This window comes from Condylostylus longicornis, unplaced genomic scaffold, assembly GCF_029603195.1.
Source record: "Condylostylus longicornis isolate FDR11 unplaced genomic scaffold, ASM2960319v2 ptg000084l, whole genome shotgun sequence".
Taxonomy (NCBI): Eukaryota; Metazoa; Arthropoda; class Insecta; order Diptera; family Dolichopodidae; genus Condylostylus; species Condylostylus longicornis.
Genome location: NW_026578052.1, coordinates 5,801,984 through 5,823,981, shown reverse-complemented (window position 1 = coordinate 5,823,981; position 21,998 = coordinate 5,801,984). Strand labels below are relative to the sequence as shown.

The 21,998-nt window shown below is 25.4% G+C and overlaps 1 protein-coding gene across 1 annotated transcript in view; it reads left to right on the top strand.

Annotated features, from left to right (window-relative positions):
- Positions 1-21,998, top strand: part of LOC129613603 (reversion-inducing cysteine-rich protein with Kazal motifs) — a gene marked incomplete at its 3' end in the record, with an annotated part of 66,914 nt that overhangs the window by 20,354 nt on the left and 24,562 nt on the right. The window contains exon 3 of the mRNA XM_055527734.1: positions 11,729-11,784. Coding sequence (XP_055383709.1) covers positions 11,729-11,784 — 56 coding nt within the window. The remainder of the gene's footprint in view (positions 1-11,728; positions 11,785-21,998) is intronic.

Here is a 21,998-nt window from a genome sequence, read left to right as displayed (position 1 = left end):
AATTACGTTTTTTTTTCTCAATTTTAACACTAAAAAAGAAACAAAAAATATTCAGAATTAAAGAAAAACACAAAATAAAATAAAGATGAAAGGAAAAATTCCAAAAAAAATAAAATACCTAAAAGAAAATTTTGTTTTTTGATTTTCTGAGGTGGTTCAAGATGTCATCCTTTAGAGAGGAATTATACAAACGCACAAAGATTAAATAACTATGAACAAAAACAATAATAAATAATAGAGACAGCAACAACAACAGAAGAGCTTTTCTATCGCGTTTTCCCGCATTTTTCTTATCTTTATTTCCTTTTTTGTTTTTTTATTTTTTTTGTAATTTATGACAGTATTTTTCATTATATTCTTATTCTTTTTGTCGTTTTTTTTGGGACGCGGTATTTTAGAAATATTTGCCTAATTGTCTTTTAATGTGGCATTTAAAAATAAAAAAAAATATAGTATTTAAAAAGAACAAAAATAATTTTTTTGGAATTTACTGTTAAGGTGATTTAAGTCAATTAATGATCACTAGATGACTCTAAATGGATCATAAATAAAAATTCTGGTTAAAATTTATTTTCCTAAGTCTAAAATCGAATTCTGGGGGGTAAATTTTTTTCCATTGTAATGTTTCTGATTATCGTTTAAATTAAGAACGTTTTATACTAAATTAAAACGTTTTAAATATGAAAACTGAATTTTTTAAAGATAAAAAAAAGCCTTAGGATTTGGAAACGATTGTTGAAAATACTAATAAATTCCAAGTTACAATTACGAGCAGTTTTCAGAAAAGAAGAATTAAAATTAAAGAAATACAAAATATTTTTGGTACTCCTAAATTATGGAACTTATAAATTTCTTTATAAAATACGATAAACTAAACAACAAATTTGTTTAAACAACTTGTTTTCAGCAGCAACTGATTTCAGCTTCCAAAAATATCGTCATTTGAATGAAAACCCATATTTTAAGTGAACCTACTGAAAAATTTAACTACACCCTGTTCATTATAAGCAAATAGTACAACTCCATTTTTTATTTTTTATGCACATATTATTCACAAATATTACTGTTATCGGTAACTTTCTTAAAAAATAAATAAAAAATAAAAAACAAATTCAATTGAATTTCATTGATAAAAATTCAATGGGCGTTTACTGTTTAAACAATACAAATAAACAAAACATAGAATTTGCGTAAGTATGAAGATTTCATTGAAAATAAATTGGTGTAAAATTCTATTGAAAAAATAATAAAAAGTTCGATATTTATAGTGTTATACAAGCATACATAAATAAATATTTAGTGTTATAATACATATGGGCTATGAAAGTTTGTTTATAACGCTTATAAATACACAATATAGAAGCACAATACACGTGCTGTTATACCAAACTTATATTTAATATTATAATTAGTTAAAAGAAATTATGACTTAACATTAAAAATTCAATGAGAAAAATTCTCGGTTCAAAAATTTTTTTTATAATCCAGATCATAAATTTTCCTATTTTTTAACTTATACAATCAATGAACATAAAAAGTACAAATATTTAGGTCAAAAGAAAATGTATGAAAGTTTACAAAAATATTATTTAAGTATTTTATAGGCATATACATATATATAGGAGCAAATACCTAAGACTGCAATTAGCAAATATATTAGTAATAAAAATATTAACCTTAATATTCAGAAATGTATATTCAGACTTAATTTTCAGAAATGTATAATAACTATACAAATGTATTTTTATTAAGAGAAGGAAAAACTTCTGGATGAGAAGTTAATTATCGAAATTGAAATCAAGTTTTAGAATCAGCGTTTTTCACATGTTAAGATTTTGAAGCAATCATTTAAAATTTGAAATTGATGTGTAGTAAACCTTTAAACGAGAGAGTAAAAAAGGCTCAAAACTTACACTCACCAAGTTCGACTCGCAAAAAGAAATGCAACCCAATGATCCTCCGTTTTGCTATGACAAAGCTGAACGTGACCACAAAAGAAGAGACTTTGATCCTCGTACCGCTAGTCACAGCAACCCTGCAATGATCGTTATCTGATCGCCACATTCTACTGGCATATTCGTCAATCAGATAATGCACAGTTATAACCACTATTCATCGGGGAGAGACATCAAATCCGCTGTACGGCCCAGATAGCTTATGTAGCACATAATACTGAAATTGTAAAAGTAAAAACTTTTAAAATATTTAAAAAAAAAATTTTTAACCTATATTTGTTATTAAATTTTAATACAATTTTCTTGGAAAATGCGTTTGCATAGCCACAAGGAAGAATAAATTTTCTTTTTAAGTTAAACTCGTAAAATCAATATTTTCAAATTAAAAACAAGAAAAAAAAAGGTTTTCTTAGTATTTATAATAAAATATACTAGAGAATTCAACAAACGTTACATTAATATTACAATATACATAAATTCGATTTCATATGAAAAAATTTTCATGAAAAAACAATGGTAATTTTAAAATTGCGTATGAAATGAATAAGGATATCGGTTTTAATATACCTAATAAAACACGAATTTCGTTCATTTACCATTATTAAAGACACAAAGATTCAATTCCTAATAAGAAAATTTAGAAAAAAGGGAAATACCTACCTATTTCCCGAATTTATTTGAGAAAATTAATAATTACTTATGAGCTTTGGCAGACGATGTTCAAAACTGAGACCTAAATATTATTGTTAGTAGTTAGTTTTTATCAAAAATACAAACCTAATTTCGATTAATTAAACCTTCAATGATTGTTTAATTGTAAAAACTGCCAACTGGTTATGAATTTCATTAATTTTTATCTTAAAACAGAAGACGTATTTTCCTTTTTAATTTATTCAATGCATTTTATTGAATGCTGCGTAAATCACACAACTGGTACAAGAAAACCTTAAAAGAAAAAATTTATTAAGAAAAATAACAACAAGTAAAAAAATAAAATTAAAAATAAAATAATAAAAAAAAACAATTTTGAAATTTTTTAAAGTTTTTAAATAAATTTTAATCAATTTTAATTTTAGCATATTTTTTTGGAAATGACAGTACCACATTTCTAAAGATTTTTGGATTTTGATGAAACAAAAGAAAAATAGCCAAATTATCAATGGAAATTTCAAAATTTACTAAAAAAATCTGAACTTAAAATACCAAACTAGGACTTACATAGTATCATATACCATTTTCAGGCTTACATAGTATCGCCGGATTTTAGAGAGACTTTAATTCAATGTGAGACTTGTTTCAAGTTTAAAGCTACAGTTCTTCTTAAGTTCAATTTCCAATTTAAGCTAAATTTAAAAATAAATTCCGCTTTGCTTACTTTTTGAATTGGAACTCTTTCGCAAGAATCACATCACATATATTATGCGATTCAGAATTCTTTATTAGTATAATTTCATAATAAATACTTGAAAATATAATTTCCAAATTGTGTTTTAGAACGGTAACACTTTTTAAATGCAATAATTTTTAATTTATTTTTTATTTTTCTTAAATTTTTTCTTCGTGTGATCACCAATTCCTCGTATCTTTTTAAATGTAACAAAATATTTATTTTTTTATATTATTCATTTTATTGTGTTCTTAAGCCCCCCCATTTCAAAAAAAAATACACATACCTACGAGTACATATATATTTTCTCTTTCTTCAAATACTTTAAAAGTGAAAAAAAGTACAAGAAAATTCTGTCGCCGTCATCATGGAATTTAAAGATCATCCAAATGATCTTTAAATAATTTTTAAATTAGGGATAAAAAAAAATATTTTTCTTTTGTTTTAGAGACGGTAAACCATTTAATATGATATTATTTTTATTATCACATTTTAAACAATAGCACTCATAATATGAACAAAATTTAAGTATCTTGGCAAAAGTTATAAGATTCATTCATTGTAATGAATATTTTGATTTAGATAGTTTTAATTTTCTGAATTTGATCATATTGTTATGAATTATCACAAAATTGATATAATTATATTTTTAGCAATACGTGCGTTTATTAAATTTGGGAGGTAAATTTCAAAAGGCAGGCTAAAATCAATAAACATATCCCGCTGCACACAAAGACACAATGTAAAATTGACGTAGTAATATGTTTTTAATTTATAAGCTAAATATTCTATCCCAATTAAGCTATGCGCCCAATCTTTTAATATTAATAATCTTCACGAATGCTCTACAAGCTTATGTTCTTCCTCACGGTAGACTTAATCTATCCAAATAACACTATTGTTGTATTACTTCATATGAATACGAATTTTTTATTACTTATCGCAATTTTTGAAATTACATAAAATATAAAAATATTTCTGTTATTTTTACAAAGCAAAAAAAAAATTTAAACAAAAGAAATACTTAAAAGAAAATCTCATAAATTAACTGAAATGATGCCAACCGAAATGTCTCTATAAATTTAAATCCTATCAAAAACACAGAAAAAAGAAAACCGGGAACCGAATTAAAAATGTGAAAATAAAAAATGAATAATTGAAATGAACATTTGAATTTAAAAGAATTTGAAATAAAATTGTTCAAACAAGATACAACCTCATATTTTTTCGGGCGATTGAGTGTCTAGCCGCGTTTATTTGATGTTAAAATTAAAAAGAAAATTAATATTTTTGTTCTGTTTGCGGTAAAAATCTAGAAAATAGTATATCTACTTACAATGATTGCTACCTGTTATGAAACTTTAAACTTTCAAAATTAATTTTTGTGATACAATGCAACAGGAAGAAGAACATATGGTGCAGAAAACTCAAATATAGTGCATAAGCATATCATTATACGAATGAAGCACACAGCAATTTTTGAATTTTTCTGAATGTTTACATCTCTTTAAACATTGTGGCTTTACAATACTAATTAGGTTATATGTACATACCAGGTTTACTCAGGACAAATTTTTTCCGGAATATTTCCCGAAAACTGGAATAATTTATGTGAACGTTATTTCAATTCTATTAATTATTAATATTTTGATTCAAATACCTTTCGCATTGCAATCGCACTTTAAACAGTCTATCATTAGGCAAAAAATCTAATATTTCATATATTAATTCTTTCTCACTGAACTTGTTTTTAATTAACTTTTGAGTAATCTTTCTTTAAAGAAAGGATACATAAATTCTGATAAATAAATAAAATATTATAGACGCATAAAATAGTAAAACAATTGCAATTGTTGCTATACGTAACACTCAAAAAGGAAATCAGATAATGAAGTTATAAGGTTGATTAATGCATACTTTGCGAATTAATTTATTTGTAATCATCTTCCAAAGTTGTATAGAAAATAATTATGTAGCAATCCAGTTTTTGTTTCATTAGGTCATGCGGAACATTAAGTCTCCTAAAAAGAGTTCGGTGCAAGGAGACTGCTTAAGTTTTAATACGTTTCGATTTCATATAAAAGCAAACTCCATTATTAGTTGTTATTGAAATCGCGCAATAAATATGGAATTGTATTTGAAGTAATGCTATCCACCATTAAATTACAAGAAAATTAAATTATTCACTAAAATGTCAATTAATTACATTTATTCTATCTAACACACCCCTTATGGCACCATATCTATGAAAACAGTGCAAAGAAATTACACATAGAGGCGCAACTCTAAATCAAATTCAGAAACTTTTTTTTCACATTCCAATTAATTTTGTATAAATTTTCTTTTATAATATGAATTTTATAAAATAATATGAAAAAATATTTTAAAGTGTTGTGATTAATTTTAGATTTTATAAAAATATGTAAAGTTATTTAAATTTAAAACATTAAAACAACACCTAGGTAAACTTATAAAATCAAATACAAACCTGATATGTTCAAGAATAATCTGATCCAGATTAAAATATCTAATGGTACTTTTGATAGTCGTGTTATTTTTAAACTCCTTAGTTTATAATTAATAATTCTATACAGCATCCTTCATTCATAAAAAATTTTTCCCATGCTCTTCTAATTTATTCTCGATATTTTCAAACATCTTTCCACGTACGTGAATTTATATCTTAGATTTTTTGCATTCTTTGTATATTAAAACAATATTCAGACTTATTTTATCCAATATGTTCTTATAAATATGTAAAAACACTTATTTTGTATATCTATTCATACAAATATTGGATTACATTGCCTCTTAAATTCTACTTTACAATTAGTCAAAGTTTATGACATATTTGACTAATGTACTTCACTTTACATGACAAGTAAACCGGTCGCGCATTTTTACATATCAGCTAAATAGTTGTATACTGCCACATACAACAATATATTTGCGCGCCTATTATGTATAAACATAAAATAGAATTCTAAATGAACATATAGTTTTAATGTTTGTATGTAGGTACATAGGTACATTTACAATGTGAGTACATATTACATTTTTTGATTATTCTGTTCTTCATGTTCCTCATTTTATTTTTTTTTTTGTCTTTTTAATGTTAACCAAGGAAGCATGAAATAGGATCATATTCATAAGTATATTTTTGTATAAAAAATATAATGTAGGTACATTATCTATACGCATACAGTTAATAATTACATTTTGGATTTATTCCAAATCATGTTATGTAGCGCAAGTGACTGTATACGGTGAGTAATTTTCCGGATTGATGGGGATTTGAGATTTTGACGTTATTCCCTCATATATTTGGTTTATAAAATATTTATTTGTTAGAAAGACGCCGGTTTGCGTAATATATTATATCACTGCAGTTTCCGGTATGCACAGATGTCAAACTTTTATCGTTCAACCACTAAATTTGGCATATTTCTTTATTGTATTTTATACTGTTAAGAGACTCCAAGTCATATTATAATTCACAGCAAAACTTAAAAAATTGCAATTACTTTAAAAATTATTAAATTGTCACATGATTTCACAAAATAAATCGGTAAGGAAATAATGCTAAAAACTTAAGAATTGAGACATACTTGCTGCGATTCAGCAAAGTCGTTTTTTACTCTTTACAAATCACATGAACGAATCATAATATTTTTAATTCTGATCCCAAATCTTCTGCATATATATCATATAAGTATCACAAATGTTAGATATGAACACATAATGTAAGTTATATATTTTAGTTTCAACCGATTTTATGAATGTTTGTGTGTTAAATTACACTATTGCACATATTGTAATAATTCATTTTGTCTTGTCAATTTATAAAATTAATTTTTTTTACTTCTCTTATTTTCCTGAACTTTATAACTCATATAAATTTTTATAAGATTTTAAAAGTAGACAACTAATCATATTATAAACACAAATTTAATGTTTGAATAGATATGCATGCAAATTGTTGGTATTCCTACTATGTATATATACTTCTCGTAACATAAATATGTAGTAGCGCGATACACAACAATTCTGTTAAGGTTATAAATAATAATTATATTTTAACATGCATTAATCTTTCTCTGCAAATGCATATATTTGGAAAAAAGCAGAAGATGAATTTACATTTGGTTTATTGTGTATTCTAGACTCATGATACGAAAAATATTTGACATGAAGAATTTTTATATTCAATCGTAATGTTCAAAGATCAAAGTAATTAAATTCATTTTCGTTTTTTTCTTTTTTTTTTTGTGATTACTTGCGAATTAAATTAAATTTATGAAAAAATACAAAAATATATTAATTGAAAGAAATTCACATGTTGTATACGACGACACGAATGTGAATATAAATATATTGCGACAATTTGGTTGACGGTAGAACGTCAATGACGACAAATTAAGTAATTAAAGGATTTGTACATTTTGTTATAGAAAATAGATTTTAATCACTTTCATACAAAATACACAAAAGCCGATTTAATACGAAGCACATATAAAATATGGCGAAGAATTTCTAAAGTTTGATGCAATTTTCAGTTTTGCAACTGTTTGACCGAAATACAATTAAGTGTGGAAACACTTAATTGCAATTTTCTACAAACTGATTGCAATTTTTAGTTAACGCAATCGATTCAAATTGAGGCAATAGTTAAGTTGCTTAGACGTGCGCGCAATGATTTCATAATCAAGCTGTAATTGCAAAACTAATGTGCATAACTTCCAAGTTCGATTACAAACATTTTTGCCTAAATTAATGTTTAATATCAAACCATCAATTTTAATTACAATACGAGTAACAAATTTTTGATTTCCAACCACTGTTTTTGGGTATGTTACAATACTTAATTTGATTAAACTTTGAAATATTAAAACGGAGCATTTAATTAATTCTACTATCTATTTTAAAATATTTTCTGTTCTTATAATTACTTATTCATTTCTTATATTTTTTAGAGATATAATATATATGAAGATTCTTCTTCATAATTAAACCCCCTAGATAATATTATGTCGAATAAATTTCAAAGAGGAAAATGACAAAAAAAAATTTAAAGAAAAATTTTATTTATTTTCTCTGAATCTAAAAACAGGTTCAAATACATCAAAAAATAAAATGTTGAAGGATATTATAGATTATAAGCTAATATAATATTATTTGATTTATTACCCTTAAATGTAGCTGGAATATTTTTTCACTCTACAGATATTCAAAAGAAATCCCCAAATAAATTCATTATTAAAATCGTATCACAGAAAATATAACATACAAAATAGTATAACATTATGTATATGTATATAGGAAAAACTTGATTAAACATCGTATAATCACAATGAACCAAATGTAAAAATTTAAGCATCTTTGACAAAATTTCACTTGAACACTTCGTCGAAAATAGCTGTAGCTGCTCTCGTCGTTTGAAAGAAAACCAGAGCAATAACGTAATGTTCCAATTTTCCCGATTGGTTAAGATTATTTTTGTACTTTCAGATATAAATATAAGCGAAAAATGTTAAATCAATCTCAACCAAAATGCAAATTGTATCAACCAAAATCTAATATTTTGCAGGACATCATTGCATCCTGATTATGTATATAGTTAAATTACAAACGGATATGGGCTCCAGTAAAAACTAATTTGACAGATGATCAAAATAATTTGAAAAATAAATCTTTTCTGCATAAAACTTAAGCCTGTAAATAAAATAAAATAATTTAAGAGCTCGTGTAGTTAGAGTATCAAAATAGTTTGCTAATTAAACGTCTGTTAATAGGGTTTTACACAAAAATTTTTTATATTAAGACTAATATAATTACCAATAAAAAATCAAAACACATCAATACCTGAACTACAATATACAGTTTTAGATTAAATTAATTTTATTTCCCTAATATTGACAGAAATGTAAAACAAAATCCTCAAAAATCACATGTTAATCACATTTTTCCTTTTCATTGAATAAACATAAAAAAAAAACAAGACAATCAGAAAAAAAATGTCAAAGTAAATTTTTATCAAGCGTTTGAATGCATCTGTGCCTGACTAAATTGTTGTATTCAGTTGTTTTTACAATATATAAACCATGTCGAATAATTCTTTTTGATGCGCACCCAACATACTTATATGTCAATGTTTCGTATATATGGTAACAATGACAATGAAATATAAAAAACATAATAAGAACAGGAATATTATGGCAACGCAAATGAAGTATGTACTTGTTTTGATTGATCATCTCGCCAAGTGTTCGTAATTAAAAATTTTATCATAAAAAATGTTTTTCTTTGAAGTCAGCAGCCCCTTTTCTATTTTTACTTTAAAAATTTTCTCAATATATACTTTATTTAAACAATTTCAAAATTTTCTGAACATAGAATTGATGTAAATTTTATTTTTGTTTAAATAAATTATTTGGCATTTGATTTTAGTATCTTGAAAATAAAACGATAATGAAGTGGAGCTTAATTAGAAATACATACTTACATATATGGGTGACAACATTATATGAAATATGTATATAAAATAAAATTGATATCAGAGAATATTTATTTATGAATTATGCTAAAGGACGTAATTAATAAATCTTGAAAAATAATATGCAGTAACAGTGCATAGCTACTTACATACATACATAGATGATTTTTATGTGTAATTAATTCGGGAACGGAAATACTTTACGAGTACAAATTTATTTTTAAAATATTGGCGCATTTTGCTTTTCAATTGAAAATATCCTTCTTAAGGATAGTATTAGTTTCACTAACTAAATCTGCTGAATCAGAAAACATAACGTTACTTAAACTTGTTACAACGAAAAGTTTTTGGGTTACCGAATAGCTAATCGTAACCTATGCTAAAATTATAAAGATCGTCTTGTCTAGAATTCAGCTTTATACTGTTTAAGCTGTTTTCGATCTATTCAAGTAACAGAATTCAAACAAGATTATGTTTTGCGGTCGTTCATATTGTCTGTAAAATATATTGACAGGTGTTAAAAATATTTTTTTCTACCTACATACATTGTAATTTATAAAATCAAAACTTTTTTTTTTTCTGAATTATTCTTTAAAATTTATATTACATAACTTATCTGTCGTATCGATATCAAAATTACAAGAGAATCACCATTAATTTTATAATTACCAATTGATATGTATTTTACAGAAATATACAGTGTCTCTTAAACCGTAATAAACCTACTACAATAAGGCTAAACTAAATAAAGTTAAAGACTGAGCAAGAGCCGCGAAATGTCAAAGTTCATATAGAATAAACGTTGCATTCAAATGGGATTGGCCGAAAGAAGTAAACGAAACTCTGTTTTCGCGAATTTAACCGACATCGGCACAATGGCCTTATTTTATCGCTGACAATTTTTTGAACATTATCTTTTTTCATGTATGTGTTTGTATGCGAAATACTGATCATCAGTTTTTCCTCTTTCGCTGTTGTTTACTGTTAACAACGGCAATCGTTCGCCGTATCCGTTGTCCGCTTTGGTTTGGTTTTTGAAAAATTCTAAGATAATTAATTGCACTCTGTATTTTTTCGTTGTCAACTTTAAAGTCCAAAAAAGGCGTTAAGCTATTACGTAACAAGTCAAGTGAGCGAAATTTTTACTTGAGTGAAGCCGGCTTCAAGCTGCCATGTAAACGGGATGGTATACGTTATAATTCATTACCTTGATACTGTTTATTTTGATTTGAAAGCAAGAAAACATCAAAGAAATAAAATATCGTGAAAGAATATTTTTGAATTGTGTTATTACTATGCTTATTTTATCATTTTAAGCAAATTGGTGATCTCTAAAAGGGAACTTAATATTATTAGTATCTACATATATTGTAAATGAGAAATGAATTATTTATTATTCATTTAAATTTGTTCAATTTGAATTAAGTGGCAATAATAATGTGATATGTTTAATACCCAAGCTTACATTTCTTTGCAAAATGCATATACAGTGTACTGGCATTCAACACTAAAAAGTTTCAGTGTTCCATTTGTATTACCATACATAGGTAATTAAAAATATATATATTTTTTTGTTTAAGGTGTCAGATTATTCAAATCAGCTTATTATGACCACTTTAAAATGAAAATTTCAAAAAAAAAATATTTATTTTTTTTAAATAAATGATATCGAAACTTGTTGACATTTGTAAATAAATCATAAGCGTATTAAACTGGAAACGAAGTGTTTTTTCTTTGGCTTGCTTGGTTAATTGACATTAATATCTATACGATTTCTAATTTAAATTTTTTTTTCAATGAATTTTAAAATTTTATAATTTTTTAACTTTTTTTTATACATATCTAATCAATTAATTTTATTTATTATTCAACTTAATTTTTTTCCCATTCTAGATTTTTCAACTTGTTGTGAACTAGTTTTTGGATCATGTAAATCTTCATGCGAAAATGTAAGTATGTATGTAAAACAATCTTAGAGTAAAATTTTTTTTACATATGAAAAAAGGAGTAATTAAAACTATTTTTTTTATACAACACGAGTATTATGTACAAAGCGGATCAAAAACCACCTTAAGGTATCTGTTTTTTGTCTTATATTTGATTGGAACAGTTTAAGTATCAAACATTTACCAAAGACAAAAAAATTGACTCATGAAAAAGTATGGTTAGGTTAAAAATTTTAATTTGCTTATTGTGTCATTTAAAAGGAAGTTATGCGAATAGAGTAATTAATATAATAATTATACAACATAAAATTAACACAAACGCCGTTTAGTATTCTACTTTGATGCTATGATTAAATTTCCGCGATTGTCAAAAGTGCCGCATTGCCGTTGCGACATATTAAAATTGTTAGGTAATTCGCATTGAAAATTACGCATCTTGCTGTTTATTAATGATTGATAACTGATTGACATTTTGTGAAATTTTCAAAACAAAAAAGAAATTAGTTTTTTAATTCGAATACGGGATTTTTTTGAAAATATGAATTTCACACTTGCCACGAAGCTTCGTATTAAATATTAAAAATAAAGGAAAAATTTGTTCTAAAAACCGAATGTGCATTTATTGTAGGTATACTAACTTATTAATGGATTTCAAAAAATTTGATGGCAGAACATAGCCGATCGAATTGAATCTATTCCAGAGGATCACAGCGGCCGCCCACTCCAGTTTACAATAGGATCAGTAAAAATATTGTACAACATTGTTTGGTTCTTCAACTTCGAAAATCGAATAAGAAATTTTAGTGATGAGTTCATAACTTTCATATTGGTTGTAAAAAATTATTTACCGTTAACCATCACCGTTCCGTTTGAATTGTGCTTAATTTGGTCTTACAAGGTTAGATTATTTAAAATTGTTCAAAATTCGGAAAAAATTTTATCTTTAAAAATTCCTATCACCCTTTTAGACCAGTTGTCTCATCCTTCTATAAACAATGTGTTTCTTTAATGTTGTGCAAATTGATTTGCTAATAGATTTACCAAATATGAATTCATAATTCTCAAGATGATATGCTGCAATTCTCTCTATTCTAATTCTAATATGTAATAATAAGTTTATAACAGCTCTTGCTTTTAAATACATTTACCTTATTGCTTTCCAAATCGTCTAGTCAGGTTTGGTCAGGTCAGGTCAAATCTATTTTTGCAATTCACTCATCTGATAAAGTGTGATATACAATATTAAACTGTGGAATATTAATATATGTTCCACTCCTAAATGCATACATACAAACATAGGATAGTAAAAATTATTCTATTGATATTTTAATGCAAATTCTTTACAAATAATCTTACCAAATCAATTTGTACATATGGTAGATACTTTAATTTTCAATAATATCTCATTAACTTGTAAGGTTCACTTAAAATATAAAAACAAAAATTTAATAAAATAATGTTCGTCATGCCATAAATTTTCTTATATAAATCATTTATTTTACACAGTAGGTGGAAGTATTTTGCATATATGGGATGAAGGTACTAAAATTATCTTCTTCATTTTGTTCAGTTGCAACAAAATTGTTGTCAGTATTTGTTGTTAAATGTTGAATGTCCTTTAAATTAAAAAAAAATTTTTATCGCGAATTTTTTTTATTTCTCAATAACAAAATGTCATAATAAGGCTGTTAAATTAAACAATAACAAATTTTTTTTTTATGATTTGGTTATAAAACATTTTTGTTTATTGATTATTGTTTATAATACAAAAAAAAATATCACAAGATATTTCAAATATACAGGGTGGTAGTCGCATTTTTAAAATGGTTTAGTATTCTAAAATATCAGCTGGTTATTCCGGCAATTCCGGGTATCGTAAAATAGAGCTCACGAGAACTTACCGTCTCATTATAAATAAAATGATTTGTTTTTACATTCCTTTAAAGCAATAATCTCAACTTTGCCAATTATTAACGAAGACGCAAGATTAATTTACAATTTGATGCTGGTTTTCATCTTTTATTTAAACTCATATTAGAAAAATAGCTCGAAGACTATAAATACGAGATCTTGAAAATAATTTTAGTGATTCTAGCTCCTGAACTTTCTTTTACGTGAAGAACTAAATTTTACACCAGAACCTCATTTTACATTTGCATCTTAATTTTTTCATAACATGAATCACACGTTTTAAAAACTCATTACGAAAATTTTTCCTTTTATAAAAAAACTCAAAAGGAGAAAACCAAATCTTCTCAAAAAACAAAATTAAAGATTCTTATTTATAAATTTGCCTTATGTTTTTAAATTAATCGTAAAAATAACATAACAAAATAAAGATACAAAAAATATCAAAATTAACAAAAACTTTAAACATAAAACAAAACAAGAGAAAAATTAAAAGCCTAAAAACAAAAACTCTTGAAATCCTGCTTGATCCAAAACCATTGGCAAATTTAATTTACGATCAGTTCATGTAAAACCAAATGATACAACAAAAAGAGAAATTTATCGCTATATCAATTTAGCATGGATAACATTATTTTAATACAACATGAGATTCTGTAAAGGTTCTTTCCTAACTCTTACCTCTTCTATATACTTTATCCACATAAAATCTTATAATCCTCAAATATAAATTCTAGTGGAGCAACAAAAATGAAAACAAAACCAAAGAAAAAAAAAACGAAAAAAAATCGCTTTAAATGCGTAAAGATAGGAATCTCGGAAATAAAAATTCGTCTTCCTCTCCTATATCGTACACCTATCGTGTACATTATTTTATTGAATTTCTTTATTATATTGTTTTTTTTTTGGTTTGTTGAAAATATTATTCGCGCCTATGAAGATATTGTTTTGACCATAGCATTATTATAATATTATTTTATACTTCTTTTTGTAGAGCAAACAACAATAATTGTATAAGAAATTAAATCGAATCGAAATGAGAGAATGATGAACCCTATATGTAATATGAAGAAGAAGAAAAAACGTATTGATTTCACCTTTTAAATTTTCATTTCTCATGTTTGCCATAACAGAAAATGTTTGGAATTAAAGAAGCTGTAAGATGTGGAAAGAATGTTTTCCGATAATTTTTTTGGAATAGCAAAATTTTGTTTGATTAAACTGCGACTTATAGATCAGAAGAGCCATAAAGGATCAATTTTAAATTGGTGACAATTAATATTTATGCAGTTTATTATAATTTTCTTGGATATGAAAAAACAACTAAAAAAACTATTGCTGAATATGGGCTATTCAAAGTTACAGTTATTCAATGCTTTTAGAGGTATCTTATTTAATTAGTTCCGGTGATAATTTAGTAAAGAATGAGATTTTTCAGACTAATGGCCTTTGTAAAGGATAAAATAAAGCATCTCTTCTAGAAGTTAACCGTTAAAATGTTCATGAAACCGTCAATTATTCGTAGATTTTCTTATTCAAATTGAAAAATATCATATACATTATATAGTATTACAACTTTTCATTAATATCAATTTAATAATATACAACAGCTCACAAAATAGTTTAGAAATTGGTCTGGTCGAATCCAACCAAGTATACGTTTAATAGAAAAATTAAATTCTCATTTTGACGTTGACCATTCGAGTTAATGCTTTTAAGCACATCTTGTTTGAAAATTAAAAATTTAGACTACAATAAAAGAACATTCTTTCACATCTATGTATGTTGTTATAAATTTTTACCTAGATAGTGTTTTAGCCTCATTGTTAGTTTTAACACTTGGTTTTTTGTTTTTTGCACTATCATAGTCATAATACTATTATTTAATTCGTTCATGTAAAATCTAATGTTTCTTTTTTTAATAGCATTTCATTCAAGGAATACGTTTAGTTTTCACCTTATGACTCCGAATTCCATGTATATTTAAAATTTAGAAGTGTTTTGTTTTTGTTTTCTTGTTATTTGTTAATGGTTTCATGTTTCTTATTTTAATGTTTATGTATAGAAGGTAATCCGTAAAATTGATTTTGATGAGATCTAACAGATGTTTATAGAATTTAATGTTTGTAGTTAAAAATTGTTAAAAAAAAATCTTTATATTATTTGATATTCCTTTTCTTTATTTTTAACAAAAATTTTAACTGGTAATTGCATTATATAAGTTTATGTACATAGATGTGATTATATTAGATTATCAATAATATTGTATTTTAGAAAAAGGATTAAAGAAAGATTATTTAACAATATAAATTAAAAGATTAAAATCTTTAAGGAAATCAATAAAGTTTTTATTATATTTTAATGAATAGGAAAATTTTTTATTTTCTATTTGAAAAATTTCTTGAAAATTTATTTCATAATGGATATAGAAATTTTGCTATTGGGTAAAAAAATTAAGAAGTATTAAATGATTATCTAGAATTGTTATTATAATATAGATGCTGGTAAATAAAATAGAATTTATTCGTCTAGCATTTGCTAAGAATAAAGGAACTAAACAAACGCATTTCCATTTGAGAATAGATCTCTCATAAAAGTCATACATTATATTGTTATGTTTTCATGAATTACATATTGCTCTCATAAATTACATTCTGTTCTCACGAATTACATTCTCTTCTAATGAATTACATCGTCTTCTCATAAGTTACATTCTGTTCTCTTGAATTACGTTCTACTCTCCTGGACTGCATTCTGTTTTCGTGAATTATATTGCGTTCTCATGAAAAATAAAATAATTAATTATCATAAAAATTAATGGTTCTGTCAAAGAAATATGTATACCTACATTATAATATGCCGAATAAAAACTCTTACATCCAAAGTTTGATTCTTAGTAATCCAAAGATGGCAAACTTTAAAGTTCGAAAGTAAATTTTGCAAAAAATGTAAAAATTGCAAATTTCAATAGTGTCAATCTTTTGGCGAAGACTACAGTTTCAATTTGATTTATATAGAAATTGTGTAGAAATTTGTGTTTACAATAATAATATCGTAGTCTGTACGACACAACATTACTTTTGATTTTTCATAAATTTACTTAAATTCTATGCCCAAGAATTGTAATATTGAACAATTTCAAAATACAATACAAAAGTTTTATAATTAAAACGTACAAATATTTCTTTCCTAATTTAATTTCTTAAACTTTAATCATAAATTCTTTTACAGATGTTTTCATTAAATATTCGCAATTAATTTACATTAAAATAGCTGCAGAGTTTATACACAATAAACTCTGATCCGCAATATATCTACAACCTGATCCGCAAATATAACAACATAATGTACTTCTTCGTATTTCCAATCAATATTATTCTTCAAAAATTTCAGTAGCTTTTATTTTGTACATATTCTGTATGTCTTCAATGTATTCTAAAATAAACAATGTGTGAACGTTACATATGTGATGAAAACATACAAAATAATATAAAAATACACTCTTATACACGCACATGTATAATTTTTATATACAATATTATTAAAATTTTAATGGATTTTCTCAGAACTCCTGCAATAATTTGTTTTGCAACAATATACCTAACCGTTTTAAAATGGAAAATACATTTTAATAGTTAAAATAACCTACTAACGTTGAAAAGAATGGGGAAATATTTTTCCAATGTTAAAAATCCTTGGTTTCTCTTTTTCAAAATACATTGAGTGCATATTATTATACTATTTTAAATAGTGTTGCCAAATGCATAAAATGATTTTTCTGAAGTTTACAATATTCTTATATAATATCATAATATAAAAGATTTAATACTAATATAACGTGGATGATGTGCATATTTAAAATTTTAAATGAACATTGAATTGAATTGGGGTAAAGGAGAAAAATTGTTTTAATGTGTAACATGTATTCTTTTCATGATCCCATCAGCACTATATATATCAGACGATTGCTGTTATAACTATAACAGTATGAGTATATATCGTCATCATTCTTTGGCGGAATGGGAAAGTTAAAATAAATAGAGTTAATAGCATTTTAAGTAGATTCTATGGAGTTTGGCTTTGAGAACCCTATTACAAGCATTTATTTTTTAAGACTTCATATATGAATTCTCTAGATTCAAACGAATAAAGGTGATAACTGTTAACAAGCTACAATCAATACCTATACTCACACACATTCGTTTTTTTGAAAAAGAAATTACAAATGCTGATTGCCGCAGTCATTAATTTTTTATAAATTTCAAGAAATCTTCATTCAACTTCATCTAAAAAAAATTTTTCTATTTGCCACAATATTTACGAATAAAATTATAGCATTACCTTTTAGCAATTTCCATTGAAATTATTTTAGCTTCATTACATTTTAATTTCAATTCTAATATTATACATGATAAAACTTCTTCATTTACTCAAAAAACCAATTTTAATAAAAAAAAATTTTACTGCAATTAAAACATTTTCATATTATTAAAAATCTCCAGGGTTAAAATCTCTTTAGGTGTAAACTTTAATAACTTTTAATAACCTATACTTTGTATTCCAAGATTATTAAAATATATTATAGCCCCCTAAATAATCGTAAGTGTAAGCCTAAAAGAAAATCCTAATATTGCTTATAATTGCCTATAGAGATAAAAAAAGTGCATAAATGAATAAAATGAGGATAAAGTAATTGAATTCAATTTTGCATTTTACTAAGTGCGTAACTAATGTAAGTATGTAAAAATAAATATTATGGTACACCCATTAAAAATCTCTAACATCAATTGAAATAAATATTTGAACAAATACAAATTTATATAAACTAAAATAAAATATTATAAATTTCAGTGTAAAAGAAATATAATAAAAATTCGCTATCGGATATTTTGAAAATTATTTTAAAATATTGTCATAATTTAAATGTAAAGATTTTAATAGAAAAAAAAATTCCATTAAGATTATAAAATTTATGATTTTTGTCTTGTTTTAATATTTAAGATGGCAAATGGTTTCTGAATAAATGACTAATATGCAAGTACATTATGAAAATTACATGTTTTAATGTAAAAAAGTTATCCACAACGTTCTTACAAAAATTGTAAATGCTTACAATAGCAATAACCAGTATCTACCTTATAGTAACAATTTTCCATTTATCGATTCATTCATTCTTTTCTGAACATTTCCTTGAATTTCAATGAAAGAAAGTATGAAGCAAAATTTCCATGTCCCATATACTTTTCTGTCTACTTGGGAAATAGAATGAGCTGCTTACTGTTAAAGAGTTTACAATGTCATATTGAAAGCGAACATATTTATTGGTTAGTATTTGTTAGTTATAAAAATTTAGACTTACAAAAATACTTATGAAAATACTCGTGTTTGTTCTAGATGAACTTTCTTTACTCAAATTTTTCCAATAAAAATTGAAAGCATAATTAATAACTCAGGAACTTTTTCGAGCTCTACGGTATTCCGTAATTAATTTTTAATTTATCAAGTACTTGCAGGCGCACTTTTTTGAATGAATGTACGAAGTATCGGTTACAATATGTGACCATTTAAAAAAAGCGCCTGTACCATTTTTTAAATCTCCACCTTTAACAAATTTTATGTTCCAGTAACAATAGGTACAAGCGGACGGACATTGCTGATTCGACTTAGAACTCGGTTTTAAGCGCTACAACAACTACATTCCCTGTTCATTTTGAACTGAATTTAATTTTTTTTAATTTAATTGACCATTTAAAAAAAGCGCCTGTACCATTTTTTAAATCTCCACCTTTAACAAATTTTATGTTCCAGTAACAATAGGTACAAGCGGCCAGACATAGCTGATTCGGCTTAGAACACGGTTTTAAGCGCTACAACAACTACATTCCCTGTTCATTTTGAACTGAATTTAATTTTTTTGTTATTAGAAATTAATTTAATTTAATATTGAACATTCACATTTAAAAGGCATATATTGTATGCATGTAACCCCTGAAATTATGTATAAAATTCATTTCTGAGAGTTATGATTGACACTCCTATAGGATATTCAAAAAAACCCGATCAAATTCATATGCAATATTTTTATAGTAAATTCAAATAAAAATTCACATTTTATTGTCATCTCCAATCTATTGTTAATAAAATTATAATGCTGGCTTTAAGACTATTTCTTTCAATATTTTTAACTAAAATTAATATAAAAAAATTATCGAAATTTAATATTTGTGTAGTTGTATTAAATTTCAAAAATTGTTTTCTTTTTCCAAATTTTTCTCAAATAATTTACAACAATAGAAATAAAACCAATGTTTTCTAACATAATGGTTTTTGATCTGTTTCTGAAAAAGAGAGGTACTTCAAAAGAGTTTTCAATAATCTTCGCAGCATGGTTCATCTAAATATAAAATGCATATGTTTTGTTACAGAGTGTACAAATTTTAGTACGTAAAGAGGATGCACGCTCGACAAATTCGATTTGTCATTATAAATTTTGCTTTTAAATGTTTATGATCAAATTAATGCTTAAAATTCGAAATTAATTAAATGAATGTGCAGTAGTATTAGGAAATAAATTTAAAATAATTAAAATATTAAAGTTTGCTTTACTTTTCCACTTCAATTTTCAACTTTTCCCTTTCTATTTTCAACTCTTTCAATAATTTTTAAACTGAATTGTACACACGATTATAATATTTTATACTATTTAGTTTTAACTTGAAAATTTATGCAAAAACAAAATATTAAAACCACATTTCATTCATATTTGAAATGCACTTCAAAAATATTGTATTATTCCACCCTCAAAATACTTGTTTAGTATATTGTTATAGAACAAAATTAACACACCAAAAGTACAATATACTTGGTCAATAATATCGTATATTCTGAAATTTAAAAAAAAATCTATATTATTGTTGCTATTTTGGCCTTGATTTATATCCTTGAAAGATTTAGTGTTCTTCTCTCACCTATTGTGCAAAAAAAACACAATAACATCAAAATATTATTGCTAAAAACACAAAACAGAGATTATTATTGCGACAAATAAAATAATAGTATTTATGTACCTACAAAAAATAAAAAATATCGATCATTAATGCTACTTTTCCAATCAAAATTTAAAATCATAAATTATTATACAATTTCATAAAGCCGGAACAATATTGTTGCAGAAATCATTTAGTAGAATCAACAAAATAAAATAATGTTAAAATGAAAATCAAACCTAGAATCACCAAATATTTTCTCACAAAAAGTGTACAATGGTAATATTATCACACTCATATCTAACTACTAATAATACCAATATTATACTAGGGATTACTTTTTTTTTGTGAATCAATATATACAAAACAACTCAATTGTTTGTTTCCGATATCAAAAAATACGAAAACAAATAGGTACAGAATTACTGCTCTCAGGATAACTAAAAATAAACCAAACCAATAATGATAGAAAAATATACAAAAGAAAAAAAAAACCTTGAACTTCAAATAATTTCAAAATGATTGTATCCTGTGAAATTTTATCCTTTTCAATGAAATTAACAGATTTTGTGGTTTTACTCTAATATGACCAGCTGAAATTGAAATATTAAAAGTAAATTTTAAAATATCAGATTATGAACCTTGTGGATTTCAGATATTCAATGACATCTTAAATTTTGCGGATTTTTGAAATTGTGAAATGTGGATTTTGTTAAAAGTCTCTGTCAGTGGTATGATAAAATTTCAATTATATGTGATAGGAACGCATGATTGTATACTGCTAATAAAGCCAAGACCATGTTTTTCACAGCTATGTGCGAGCATATTAAATAGCCATATTTCTCCACATATTTTCAAAATCGACGCAACGACAAGGACAAGGAAAACACCAGAAAAAGAAAAGATACTATAGTTAGATTATTGTCGCTAAGTAATTCATCATGTTTTAGTTTTTTGAACAAAAATTCTTGTTTCTTTTCATTCATTACGACTTTCCTGGTTATTAGAACTCATCCTTAATGCAAGCCTTGACAGACGAGGACGGAATGTCCTGGTTTTCATGAACCTGCAGGAGTGAAACTCTACGACAATATTAATTTAGTTATCGAATATTCTAAATTCACTTACCACTGAAACCAGTCACCCAGAGACGTGTCAAAAAATCCTATAGAGAATGATTTACTTTCATAATTCGTGACTGCAGTTTGTTTTCTAACCTATGTACGTTTGGGGTCCCGATGGATAACAATTTATTAGAACTATTGTTGAATGTTTCGTAAAACATACCGATATGTGTATATGCAATCTCGCAGACTTATGGTA